Here is a 14,094-nt window from a genome sequence, read left to right as displayed (position 1 = left end):
AGCTGTGCACTTGAGTCAAACACAGCACAGATGTTGCCGGGTTTCTTTGGATGATACACCCTAAAAACAGGTAGATACCATTGTTCCTGGTTTGGTGTGGGGGAGGCACAACTTCAGCATGACCATTTTCAAATATTTTCTCCATGAGTGAGAAGAATTTTTGGTTTCCTCTCTAGGTTGTGTTTGAGGAAGTTGAAGCTGTTAAGAGCCTACTGTCTATTTTCAGGGAGGCGTCATCTTGGATGTCTAAAAGGCACAAGAGCGACCCTGCTATTACTGATATCCATCTTGATTTCTCATTTCATTATTACCACAAAGGCAATGTCTCCAAAGGATGGATCTTTGTTTATGATCCTCTCTGGTGAGGAGGAACACTGCGCAACCCGGCTCAGAATCTTCAGCACCATAGGCTTGATTTGACTTTTTGGGACTGTATCTCGCTCTCACAAATAGTACACTTGGACACGGTTTAAAAATGGTTGGATGCTCAAGAGCACTGGTAAAGTAATTGTTCACACTGAATGGCTCATGAACACGTAGGTATGGTGAAGGTATTCTTCCTATGTTCTCAGTCATACCAGAGCACATCTTCAGTGAGTAAGATGCAGTAGTTTGAATGGGTTCTGGCTCCCCACAAAGTCTTCTCAGTAGCTTCAGAAGCTCCATAACAAGCATCCATTCTGCCCCAGATCATGCTCAATGTCACGGTGAAGAGAGGGCTCAAGATGCAGTCTGTAAGTGACGCTTCCAAGGACTTTTATTTATAGTGCACACGTTAAGACTGAGATTGGGATGCTCCACCATGAAACAGAATGTCTCTCAAAGCCGATCGTTGACCTAACTCCTCTTCTGCTTTCCCACTCTCTGGCTCGCGCTCCAGCTTTCCAGCCTCTGGGGAGAAAAAGGAGACAGAGGGTCAATAGATGTTCACTGGGAAGCAACTACTACACACGAGAGAGCCGTTTGTCAACTCACTGGGGGTAAGTAACAATCCACCGTTGAGTGCAGGGCCTCCTCCACTTAAATAGGCCGGATGATGACCAAATCGCCAGCAGCTACAGAACCGGCCTGGTGACAAGCAACTGTGGAAGGGAGGAGGTCCACCTCTAAAACACAAGGATTGGTTAATAGAAAAGACCAGAGTGACAGACCCAGAGAGAGCAGGGCCCGTGGGATCCATGACACTCAAGCCTTTAGCTGCTTGGTTTATGAGGATGGACCTAATGCATTTGATGAGAAGAGCCGTTTCTTCATCACTTGTTGGGTTATATGTTTTTCTGCATTTTCTAATGAGTGCTGCCAGGCCCAGTAGTTTTCAGGTCTGTTATTAAACTGCAATATACCAGTCATAACAAGCTCAAAATTTGTCACGTGGATCAGTTGTGGGGCCTCTACCAGCATTTATTCTTGTGTAACTGTAGTATGTGTGTTAATTACCTTGTGGTTGTGTGCTGGTGTTTTATATGCGGTGCCAGCCAACAGAAACAAAAAATCCTGGGACTTTTCCCTGTCCTTGATCCTTCCTCACTTTGTTTATCCCATTGTGTCCATTTTGATTGTTTCAACAGTCTCCCTCCAGAAATTTGATGACATTTATGAGTCCTTATATTGATGCTATTGTTATTATTCTTACTGATAAATTCAAAAACTGCAGTGAAAAGTAGTCATAAATGCACAAAAGGCCTCGATTGTGCAAACAGGCCAATCACAATCATGGACCCAACATGTAGCTACATTTCTTGAGAGGTTATGTTGTGGGTTACCGCGTAGGCTATGGAAAGAGCAGTTTCCACAGCCGCCTTGTGCGCTCTCCTCAGGTGGACTTTGAGGTTGGTGGTTTTCCTCTTGAGAAGTGTTCTGCACATTTTGCCATCATCCAAAACAGGACGCTCACTTCTATCTGTCTCACAATTGTACTCAAAGAAATCCCGTATGAGGCTCTGCTGCTTTGTCACAACTTTTGCTGTTGCCATTATTTCGAGGACTGGTGTGGTGAGCAGACACACACACAAACACACACACACACACACACGCACACACACACACACACAGCGAGGTGCCGTATGTGCTGCACCTCCCAACTAAAACTGCTAGAGTGGAAAAAGTAATTTCTTATCAATCCAAAAGGCTTTTAAATAAACTGACAAACGTGAAAACAAAGCGCGTTTTATCTATAATCTGGAATAGAATAGAATACCTTTATTGTCATCATACAGTGAGATTGTTCTAAGTATTAGGTGCAGAGAAGCCAAAACCTCAGTTGAGTGAAAATTAAATTGGATATTATTGATTTACTGCAAAAAAAATCAAGACGTTAAAGGCCCTTATTTTCTTTTTTCTTTTTTTAAGACAGACTAGTTTGTTTGATAAGATTTGAGTTTTTTTTTTATTTTTTACTTTTCAGTCCACACGCCATACCAGTTGGTGGCGGTAATGCGCCATTTTGCTGTTTGCCAACCGCCAATACTTATCAAGAAGTACAAGAAGCGGAAGTTTATGGGATGCTTTTAGCAAAACGGGACAAGAAGTCAGATAAAAGTAACTCCTACATGTAGCTGGTGCATTGTGAGCACAGCGGTTAAATGCAGAGTGTATCTTTCAAAGAAAGCTGAAATGTCTCACATTAAAGAGTATCTCGACAAAGTGACACGTATTTATGAGCGCTACACCGAGTACGTGAGGAGAAACCCAGCTGCTACGGCGCAGCTGGAGAATACAGTGAGGACTCTGTCCTACCTGCTCGCAGGTCAGTCGTAGAAACAATTTTTACTGACATTAACGATGCATAACAAAGTGAGTTAGGATTATGTTTCGAAGCGGTGCAGCAGCTTAACTTTCATCCTGATTGTGATATGATAAGTGAACGCTCCAGATCTCTCATTTAACTTTACCTCGTAGCACTTGCTGGAAGTGTTTGTGCAGCACACAATGAGTGACGGCATGTCTTGGCTCCTTTTTACAGGGCGATTTGCAGATTCCCATGAAATATCTGAACTAGGTAAGTAAAGGTCAAAAGAGGCAATACAGCACCGATTTAGAGCTTATTTCTATCATGTTTTAACACTTTAGATATTAGGAGTTTGCCGTTTGAATAAGGAAATACAGTTTGTAGATATTGTTCATCATTGAAAGTTCCTTTACTGATCGGCACTAGGGCACTGTTACACAATAAAGGATGCTGAATTTTGATCTTTAGCCAGGAGGATGAGGCATCCATGATTTCCATAAAGAATTTGATATTCTTTATGGAAATCATGGCATCAGGACAGGATAGTTTTTCACTTCTCCTTAATTTGTGTTAAATGAGCTCGTGCCCAGAGAAGAGGCTGAATTTTAGGATCTTTTTCTTTTTTGATTTTTCTGTTTTTTTTTTTTGAGTTTATTTTCCATGGTAGAGATTTTAATGTGAATTTCTAGATACAGCAGCAATTGTCACTGTGTTCAGTGGCAGTGGTTTTGCATTAAAGCACTTTACCATTTTGCTGCGCCTCCAGAGTTGAGGTGTAACCGTTATAGAAGCCACGATTCGGTGAACCGAAGCTTGAACGGATCACATGCTTATTGTACAGAAAAAAATCTAAATAAATCTGAGTTCTGTCTGTGGTGTCTTTGTACCTCATAGTTGCTGCCAACCGCCATAAGTTCCCCATGGCCCACCGGTGGGTTTCCACTACTGTTTGTGTATAAAAATGTTTTTATGCACACTATATTTTGACATATTTTAATAATAAACACAACCAGAAACCCATTCCATGAAGCTCTCTGTTCTTGAGCTAATCTGAAGGCCACATAAAGTTTGGAGGTCTGTAGTGAAAAAGTTGGTGACCTCTGTGCACTGTCTGCCTCATCATCTGCTGACCCCACTCTGTGATTTTACATGGCCTGCTACTTCATGACTGAGTTGCTGTCGTTCCCAATTGTTTCCACTTTGTTATGATACCACTAACTGACTGTGGAACATTTAGTGGCATCCTGTCACTGAGAGCGACCCATTTTTTCACAGATGTTTGTAGAAGCAGTCTGCATGCCCAGGTGCTGGTTTATACACCTGTGGCCATGGAAGTGACTGGAACACCTGAATTCAATTATTTGGATGGTGTGTGAATAATTTTACCAATATAGTGTTTGTTTTTTTAGCACTATACAATTTTTTGCAATATGTTTTTGTTTTTTTTCATTTTAATATAGAGCATGAATTGGTTGCAGATAATTTCATTGCGTTGTGCTTCTTTTAATTATATTTTATACATTATCTCAACTTTCTGGGAACAGGGTTGTACATTTACTGGGTCTTCAAGGTGTAATAATAATGGGTTTGTTCTGACATTAATGTTCTGAGCTGTGAGGAAACTGTATAGGTTATATGATCAGTATATGTTGCTTGCAGATTTGCCAGCTTTGTGTTTCCACAGATGAACATAGTACATGTTGGTGATATTTAAACCATGTACTATTAAAATATTATCCTCATCACTTTCTGTCTTTTTCAGTGTACTCTGCCTCCAACCTCCTGGTGCTGTTCAATGACCATATTCTGCGCAAAGGGCTGCGATGTGCCTTTCCTGTGGTGAGCACTGCTGTGCAGTGGTCCTATAAATTCAGCTATCAATCATAGAAAAATCAGTTCTCACAATAAAATAGAATAGAATAGTCTTTACTGTCACTGCAGAACTGTGCAATGACATGTAAATAGCTAATACTTTTTAAAAACTAGAAATTCTAAACAGATGCTACATTAATGTGTGAACAACATAATAAAATTAAATCACAGGATTTAATGACACCGTAGCACTTACCAGAAACTGTGTTACAGTGGGTGATGTCATCTTTTCTTTATTGAAAGATGCTGTACAATAAAAGATGACACAGACTTTGTGGGTAGGATGTTTTTTTGGAAGTCCTTGTTAAAGGAGAGATGCACTTCATCATTTTTCCATCATCTAATAAGTCAGTTAATAGATCTGCTGTTTTCCCGGTGATGAGTACGAGCTTTTTCTCCACCTTAGATGAAACCAGACACACTCATGTTGTCCACAAACTGATGATGTTTGTGGGATGGAGGGGAAAGCTTTCATGGCTGAAGAGGATGTAAAAAAAAGTGGAGAGGTGGACACGTTTGATGTGTCTTTGTGCTGCTTTCATTTAAATATAGTGTTATTGTAGAGGTTTCACTTCAAATATCTTTTGTTATGCAGAGATTTTACGTGCTAACTTGTGTTCATGGTTTGTATTTTGCTGTTTCCAGTCCATCTCTCAGCAGAGGCTCCTGACTTGGCTGTCTGTGCTGGAGTATGTGGAGGTCTTCCTGGAGATGGGGGCCTGTAAGCTGTGGGGTGAAGTTGGCCGCTGGCTGGTCATCGGACTCATTCAGATTTTTAAGTATGGCTTCCTACTCTTGGACCTTGACTTGTATTTGAAAATATAAAAACATTAATACTGATTTTGCACAGAATACAAATTGATTTCACTGTTTGTTAAATGAACCAGTAAAAATCTACTGCTGTGCAAAAGTATGTGAGCTCTCCTTTATACACGGCCTAGCCTCATTTGTGATTTGTTTCCAGTTTTAGCATATGTTTGGTACTTTTTAAAAGCCTCTTGAACATTTCCTGTGGACTCTTTCCCAGGGCAGTTTTTCGGATTGTGCTGCTTCTGTGGTACAAATCTGGCATCCAGACTTCACCTCCCATAATTCCCCTTGACAGAGGTGGAGACTTTGCTGGTGAAGGTCAGTTATCCACTGGTTGTCTTTGACAGTTGACAAGGAGCCATTTTATTTGTTTTAATTATGAAAATAGAAGTGAGTTCATAATGACTCCATCCACAAACTTCTCACCTCACTATTAGCATTGCCACTGTGAGCGTGTTAGAGAGCAGCAGTTAGCATTCAGCCCAAAACATTGATGAGCCTTCTACTGGGGGTCTCTCCCCGAGCTACATACCCTTTAACTCTAATGTGATGTGTTTGCCAGCTGGCAGTTGGCATAGCAGCATCTACATCAACAAAATGGAGCATGCCATGTTGCATTTGAAAGCAACCATTTTTTGTTTACGTTACTAATAACTGGTAACATAATGACAATAGACTGATAATCTAAACCAAGGGTGCCCATACTCCCGTCCTGCGGGCCACTTCCGGCCCCGCCCCTACTTCCGGTCCGTGAATTGATGTCAAAAATAACATACATTTTGGCCCTTTAAGTTACTTTTTTGACATTTTGGCTTCTCCTCCAATTAAGGGGGTTAAGTGAAGTGTCAAAAAAGTAACTTAAAGGGCCAAAATGTATTTGGGCACCCCTGATCTAAACAAATGCTAACAGTGTTTCGTCTTAAAGCTCAAGTACCCCCTCAAAAGTAATTAGTCCGGCCTTAAAGTGCACAAACATATCTCATTTCTCACTTCACACTTTTAGATGAAAATAACAGACAGCAGCAAGACGACACCTGCTTTGTGGGCCAGCGGTCAGGACGAGTCATTAGACCACTTGGCAGTGGTAAGTTTAAGATTCTTCAGATGTAATATCATTTTAAGGTTCAGCTGCCTGAAAATTAGACAGACCCAGTTTAAACGTTTGTGTGACTCACCTGTTGAATATCCACTTTCTGTCTGAATAAAAGCCTGCTTGTGAGAAATGCACAGAAATGCTTCATGCTAACTGACTGCCAGGTTGTAGTTGTGCTTCTTTTGACAGCTCGTATCACTTCCACTTCTATTTTTCAAATGTTGTTTGCTTCTTTCTTTAATAAATAATTTTCATTTAAATTTGCATTTAGAACAAAGATGTGATCACTTCTTTGGCCTACAGTTAAAACTTTTTATGAACTCAGCTCTATGCTATAAAATAATGTACATGCCACATTGCCATCACTGTTTTGTTCATTTATTTGTTTACACTGCTGGCAGGAAAATCAGCCAAATATTTTAAAAGCTGAATAAAATGCATCCATCTGAAAAATAACTTTGCTTGTGCACTTTGTGATCTGTCTCCTCTTGGTGATTTGGCAGCGTCCTCGCTGCAGACCCGACTGTGGGGAGCACCGAATCAAAAGAAGAGAAGCAGCTTAAAGGAGACACTGAACAGCCAGCCAACACATCTGGGGCTTCAAGAGATGATTGCTGAGTCCGTGTACATTGGACGGCCCCTAGCACACTGTATCCTCACCTTCCTCTCTCTATGTTGCTATAAATGTTTAGCAATAATTGCAATTTTCTTGAATTTCTTGAATTACATTGAGGCAAGTGAAGAACACTCCTGAGGACGAGGGGGATAGCATCTATAAAGAAAGCATTTACCTCAAACAAACCACTGGTAACACTCAAGAATAGAAAGCTGTGTGTGGAGTTTAAAGTTGGTGTGTACTTCACTGAGGGAAAGACCAGATATTTTGTCACCAATTGCAGTGCATTAATTATATTTTTTAGATGATAAACAGGCGTGGTAGCACCAATATTATTATTACCAATATTATTTATCCAGAGTCAAAAATACCATCTGGTTTCTTGTTTGCAGTAAAAGTTTGGCCACTTCTATCTGAACATTTCAGTTTTATTATTGTAACAATTGTACAACTTTCTTTTTTTTCCTTTTCATCTTTAATGTCCATTTATATTTATCATGTTCACTGTTATATCACTTTAATCGAAACAAATCTGCAAACTGAAGTTAACCTGCTAGAAAATCTGTTCTCTCTCAATTGCAGTTTTGTTTTTTTTAAATGGATGAAGCAGAATATTTCAATAGATCAAGTTGGGCGGGTATCGAGGAAAACCCTGCAGGAGTCTTTTTTGTTGCCCAGTAATAAACAGTTCAGGACATATTCAAAACTGCACTTGACTGATGAATCACCACAGCATTGACAAAACCGCACTGACTGTGGATTGGAAGCTGCGTTAATGTCTACCTCTAGATGGCAAACTACAGTCAGCTAAAGATCTGTTGCTACATGACCAGGAGTGTGTGAGAATCAGTTTGAAGTGTTCCTTTTAAGATGTTCACATCACAATCTGCCTCCATCTAAAACCACAAAGTATCTTGGAAACAATTGACTTTCTGACAATCTCAGAAAATACACATTTGAAAATGTCCACATTTTGTTGCACTTTTTCTTCGTGGGGGAAGTTATTGTAGTCTTCCTTAAATCAGCCCTTCCCGACTGCAGTACTCTGCCTTGGCCTTTTTGGAAAACAGTCCTGGAAGCCATGGCTCATCTCTGGAGTCCTGGAGTTATCCAGGTAAGCAAGGTCCTCTTCTGCAATACTCCTGTCAGATACTTAATTATCAAATATAAAATTATTAATTATGTTCTCTGATCATTTATCAAATTTACTGTTAAACAATGACATGGGTTCAAGTCAGGCAAAGCTGTAACAATGAGTTATGCATTTGTTAACACGGATGTAACGTCTTGAATTTAGGTTTAGATTTATGGTTAGAGTTGTCCTCCCATCACTCTATATTGAATAAACCACAACAAAAAAGTGAGTGTGTGTGTGTGTGTATATGTCATTGTCCTCTTTTGTACCTCATTGTGAGGCACGAAGTGTGACAAGAGGGAGTGAAGTAATTTCAGCTGTTTGTCCTGTTTCCTCTAGCTTTTCTGTGCTCAGTGACCTCAAGTTTCAAAATCGATGGGAGAGGGCTGAGATGAGGAGGAGAGGGTTCCTCCTGTTCTACTACCTTCTGCGTTCCCCTTTCTATGACAAATACTCTGAGTAAGTATCTGTGGACCAATGCTTTAGTAGTGCTTTGTTTTCAAGAGGATAGACTCAGGTTTGTATTGTCTATCTGACTTCTGAAGAGCACAAACTGCTAAGACTGTGACAAATAATTATACATTTTTCATACAGTACTGTGCAAAAGTCTTGAGCCGCCCCCTAATTCTTTATATTTTGCTTCCAAGGAGCCAGACATAATTATTTTAAAGTGGTCCTGAGTAATAGTTCTCCAGGCTTTATGAAAGTCTTTCTTTGGAAATCGGCTGCTTTTTTTAATTGTTCCTGACCTTTTCCAGAGGAATATTTTGTTGTTTGTAAAACAACAAATTATTCAAGCATAAATAGGCACTTGAATCAGTGTTGTCTATATATAACTTAGCAATGAACTAATTTCAGATTTTACCTTTAGGCACTGTGTTACTAGCAGCTTGTTGCTAAAACACATGTAACAGTATTTTTGCACCAACAAGTTGAGTCCCCCCAGAACCATTAGCTGAAAACTCGGCATGGTGTACAGTGTACTATTAAAAAAGTTGGAGGAAATTGAACAAGTGGAGAACAAAAGAAGTATCTGGCGGACCAAAAAAAATCTATCTACAGTATATAAACAGTATCTGAAAGTCATCCCCTTTTTTATGAAAAAGAAATCCAGCAAAGACCCGAGAAATGCAGCTGGTCCTTTAACTGTTCCATCTACTGTTTGGTGAAACCTCGTCAGAAATGATTACAATGGAGGGAGGTGGATGGATGGATGGATGGATCGATCCAGCTTTTATCTGTCCATGAAGCCAGGTAACACACTTAATTAGTTGAACTGCAGGAATGTCTTAAAAACATAAAGACCTGGATGACCTCTAATAAACAGATTATTGTACTAGGTCCTAAAAATCTCAGAAACATGGTGTCAAACCAGATACTTACTCTGGATGGCATTACTTTGGCCTCCAGTAACACTGTGAGAAATCTTGGAGTCATTTTTGACCAGGATATGTCCTTCAATGCACATATTAAACAAATATGTAGGAACGCTTTTTTGCATTTGTGCAATATTTCTAAAATTAGAAACATCCTTTCTCAGAGTGATGCTGAAAAGCTCATTCATGCATTTATTACTTCCCGGCTGGACTATTGTAATTCATTATTATCAGGCTGTCCTAAAAGCTCCCTGAAAAGCCTTCAGCTGATCCAAAATGCTGCAGCTAGAGTACTGACAGGGACTAGAAAGAGAGAGCAGATTTCTCCCATATTGGCTTCTCTTCATTGGCTCCCTGTTAAATCTACAATAGAATTTAAAATCCTTCTCCTCACCTACAAGGTCTTGAATAATCAGGCACCATCTTATCTTAAAGACCTCATAGTACCATATCACCCCAACAGAGCACTTCTCTCTCAGACTGCTGGCTTACTTGTGGTTCCTAGGATACTTAAGAGTAGAATGGGAGGCAGAGCCTTCAGCTTTCAGGCCCCTCTTCTGTGGAACCAGCTCCCAGCTTGGATTCAGGAGACAGACACCCTCTCTATTTTTAAGATTAGGCTTAAAACTTTCCTTTATGATCAAGCTTATAGTTAGGGCTGGATCAGGTGACCCTGAACCATCCCTTAGTTATGCTGCTATAGGCCTAGGCTGCTGGGGGGTTCCCATGAGGCACTGAGTGTTTTTTCTTCATTCACCTCTTTTCACTTTCCGTGTTTATACCCTGCTCTGCATTTAGTCATTGGTTATTATTAATCTCTGTCTCTCTTTATCACGGCTTGTGAGCTAGCCACTAAAAGGACCCAACAATGCAAGGCCACAGAAAAACACCTCTGCAATAAAATAATCTTTATTTAATAACAACACTGGGCAGAGATAAATTTGCAAGGAAAATGAGTTGGGAGAAGTTCTGAGCATGGGGCCACTGGGGACAGAGAGAAAGAGGAGAATTAATGTCTTTCACATGAGCTCTCAAATACCAGATTGTGACTAGGGCTGAATTGTAGGGCGCTTACTTTATGATCCACTTGGTAATTCTTGAAAGGGAGGGGGATGAGTAGGGTGCTGCAGGAATTCCACAAGTTTCCAGGAGAAGGAGGGCGAGTAGGCAGATAGGCAGGCAGGAAGATCAGCAAGCAGATTATATCCAAAGAAAAGGAGTCTGTGACTGCTATGGAGGAGGAGAAAGTCAGCACTCCAGCAGAGATGGTAAGTAAGCCTGGAACAAGGGAGATGCAGCACATAAACACAGGGAACTAGAATGACCAAAAATATTCTGTCTCCATTAAAATGAAACTACCATAAAAATTAGAGACTGTTCTTTGTAATTGAGCAAACTTACAAATTCAGCAGGGGATTAACTAATTATTTCTCCCACTATACAACACTAAGTGTCTATAAGCATCTGCAAAATACAGTGGAGGCTCTATCATGGTTTGGGGCTGTTTTTAAGCCAGTAGTATTGGCCAGTGTGGGATCATCTTGATGGACAACAGAACAAACAGCTGCCAAAGAAGAGCTTTGGAAAGTGCTTCAAGAAGAGCTACTAGAGTTCAGGCTGTGTTGAAGAGTAAATGAAGTCGTACCAAATGTTGAGTCTCACGCTCGTTAGAATTGCACAAACTCTGTTTTTGCACAGGTTTCAACAACGTTTCCTGTCAAAATATAAAGAAATAAGGAGCGGCTCAAAACCTTTGTACATTACTGTAATTCCTGTTCCTTTGCTGATCTTTTAAAAGTGTTAACTTTGACCCCGTCATATACAGGGAAAAGATTCTCTTCCTGCTGAGACTTTTGGCTGATCATGTTCCAGGAGTCGGGCTCGTGGCGCGTAAGTACAACAGTTCTGCTCGTGAGATGTACAGTTGCTTCTGCCCTGCGCTGCTCTTACTGTTAAAAACTTAGTTAAACTTGCTGAAGCTGTTTGTACAACAACTGAAAGCTGAAGTGTGTCCACAGAAGAAAAAAAGGTCATGAAATTATACCTTTGATGGAAAGTCTCAGCCATAAAGAGCTGAAAGACTTGAATTGTGGATTAAAATATACTGTTTTTTGGAAATGAAATGCAGTTCATTTCAGATTAGTAATTCAAGACCTACTATAAGCTTGTGTGTTGTTGTTGTTCTTGTTGTTGTTTGTTTTTATGTTCCTGATGACAAAAATGGGGTCAAACCAACCATATAATTATTGAACCATATAGTTCTATGAGACGAGACTCACCTCAGGCAAATCATGCGTTAGCCTGAGTAGGAATCCAGTGAAATTGGTTGTAACACCTCTAATGGGATTATAGTTTAAATATGGGACTATTATACATATGAAAATGTAATTTGAGCCTTTAAGAAACACCACTATTCACAGGTAGTGTTGAGGTAAACCTCAACACAGAATACCTGTAATTACATTTCAAAAGTGTATTATAAATATGATAGTCATTTCAGTGGATTTTTAATTTTTTTTTTTTTTTCTCTAAAACCATACAGAGAGTCACCACTTACCACAGGTAGAGTTCAGGTCAACCAGAATATTGTATTGTATCCAAAAATATTAAAGTTGTTATTATAATCTGTGATGTAATAAAACCTGTACTTTCACTGTGTTTGTGGATCGCTCAAAGGGGCAACAAAATTCAAGCCATGACGTTAGCCACTTGTTGCCTTCTGCTTGCCAAGTGTGCAATCTATGAAAAAAATGTAAAAACTTTTAAATATAATAATTCTGGCCTAAATATAGTTAGCTTCAAACAAATTGAGGACAGTCAGAATGATGACTGAAGTTCTCCCAGGTCATGTATATCCTGGGAAAACGAATTCTATTTTTTCTGTTGTACTATTGTTCCCATTTAACGCATGAGTTCACAGTCTGTTTAAGCTGGGTTTGATTGTGTTGTCTGCCTGTGTTCAGGTCCTCTGATGGATTACCTCCCTACCTGGCAGAAGATCTACTTCTACAACTGGGGATAAAACCTGCTGGACACGCTTTAATATTGGCAAGTCAGCTGGAGAAACTGTCCAACAGAAGTGTCAGGCGCCGTGAGGCAGCAGGAACACAAAGACTCGTGCCATAATGGCCCAGAAATCAGATTAAATGATTGGAAATGACTTGCCTTCAGCGAGGGACATTTCAGGACTGAATTCAATACAATCATCATAATAAAATCCCCAGCACTTAGCAAGAGGTTTTCTGGATAGACAAACTATGAGACAAAACATGCGCCTCAGAGGCACATTTGAAAACTTATTTTTTTGTGATTTAAACATACACTGAGTCTGAGATATCTTTCTGAACTCCTTCCATCATTGCACTGCTTTATCTGTCAATTAAATTCATTATAATTCCATTTAATTTATATAGTTCCAATTCACAACAGTTGCCTCAAGGCCCTACAATAATACAGAGAAAACCCCAACAATCAGATGACCCCCTATGAGCAGCACTTTGTGACAGTGGGAAGGAAAACCTCCCTTTTAACAGGAAGAAACCTCCAGCAGAACCAGGCTCAGGGAGGGGGGGTCATCTGCTGAGAGCGGGGAGAGAGACAGAGATTAATAATAATCAATGATTAGATACAGAGTGGGGTATAAACACACAGAAAGTGAAAAGAGGTGAGTGAAGAAGAAATAGTTCATCGAACCCCCCAGCAGCCTAGGCCTACAGCAGCATAACTAAGGGAGGGTTCAGGGTCACCTGATCCAGCCCTAACTATAACCTTTATCAGGGAAGTGCTCTATTGGGGTGATACAGTACTGATCTTTTTCAGCAGCTAGCTGCAGAGAGGACTGGAGAGGTGGATAGATGTAAATAGTACATTGAGGCCACAAGTTAAGACAAACCCGTCTTCATAGAAACAAAGACATGGAATCTGTGGCCCTCACACTGGCCCTCATTTTACTCACAATGTGTATGTACAAATATAATAATATTGTTATTGCTATTGTTATCATTATTATACAAGCCTGCTGGTTCAGTTCTTTGGTTGTAAGAATAAAATAGGCAGTTCGCACATCATAAACCCAACAGTAATTTTGCTTCTGCACTTGAATTTTCACACACATAAGTGCCAGTGAGACCAGGTAATAACCTCTTGTGAAATTACACTGGTTTAACCAGTTGTAATTATGTCCACTAATTACATGGACAGATATCAGAGTGAACCTTAATTCTTTATATAAGGTTTGTTGATTCAACTAGTGTGATTAGCTAATACGATACACTAATGTAAGCTAATGTATCAGGTTTTTTAAAACGGGGAAGAAAAAAAAAGCCCCAGTGCTTGTAATACACTATCATAAACCTTCCATTAAACAGACACCTGTCCTGGTCATTTTTCACATTTATCCATGAACAGATTCCATATGTTGTGGTTACACATTAAAAGCTATTCACAATATAGTAATCATACTCC

The 14,094-nt window shown here is 39.9% G+C and overlaps 1 protein-coding gene across 1 annotated transcript; it reads left to right on the top strand.

Moving 5' to 3' along the window:
• Positions 1-2,482: 2,482 nt before the first annotated feature.
• pex16 (peroxisomal biogenesis factor 16) lies at positions 2,483-13,140 on the top strand. The gene is made up of 11 exons (XM_030724181.1): positions 2,483-2,746; positions 2,963-2,998; positions 4,491-4,567; positions 5,246-5,379; positions 5,628-5,728; positions 6,414-6,494; positions 7,007-7,153; positions 8,161-8,233; positions 8,594-8,713; positions 11,456-11,520; positions 12,594-13,140. The coding sequence occupies exons 1-11, from the start codon at positions 2,614-2,616 to the stop codon at positions 12,650-12,652; spliced, it is 1,026 nt and encodes a 341-aa protein (XP_030580041.1). The 5' UTR covers positions 2,483-2,613; the 3' UTR covers positions 12,653-13,140.
• The last annotated feature ends 954 nt before the right edge of the window (positions 13,141-14,094 follow it).

Source organism: Archocentrus centrarchus, unplaced genomic scaffold, assembly GCF_007364275.1.
Source record: "Archocentrus centrarchus isolate MPI-CPG fArcCen1 unplaced genomic scaffold, fArcCen1 scaffold_32_ctg1, whole genome shotgun sequence".
Classification (NCBI taxonomy): domain Eukaryota; kingdom Metazoa; phylum Chordata; class Actinopteri; order Cichliformes; family Cichlidae; genus Archocentrus; species Archocentrus centrarchus.
This window is presented reverse-complemented; position numbering and strand designations above follow the sequence as displayed.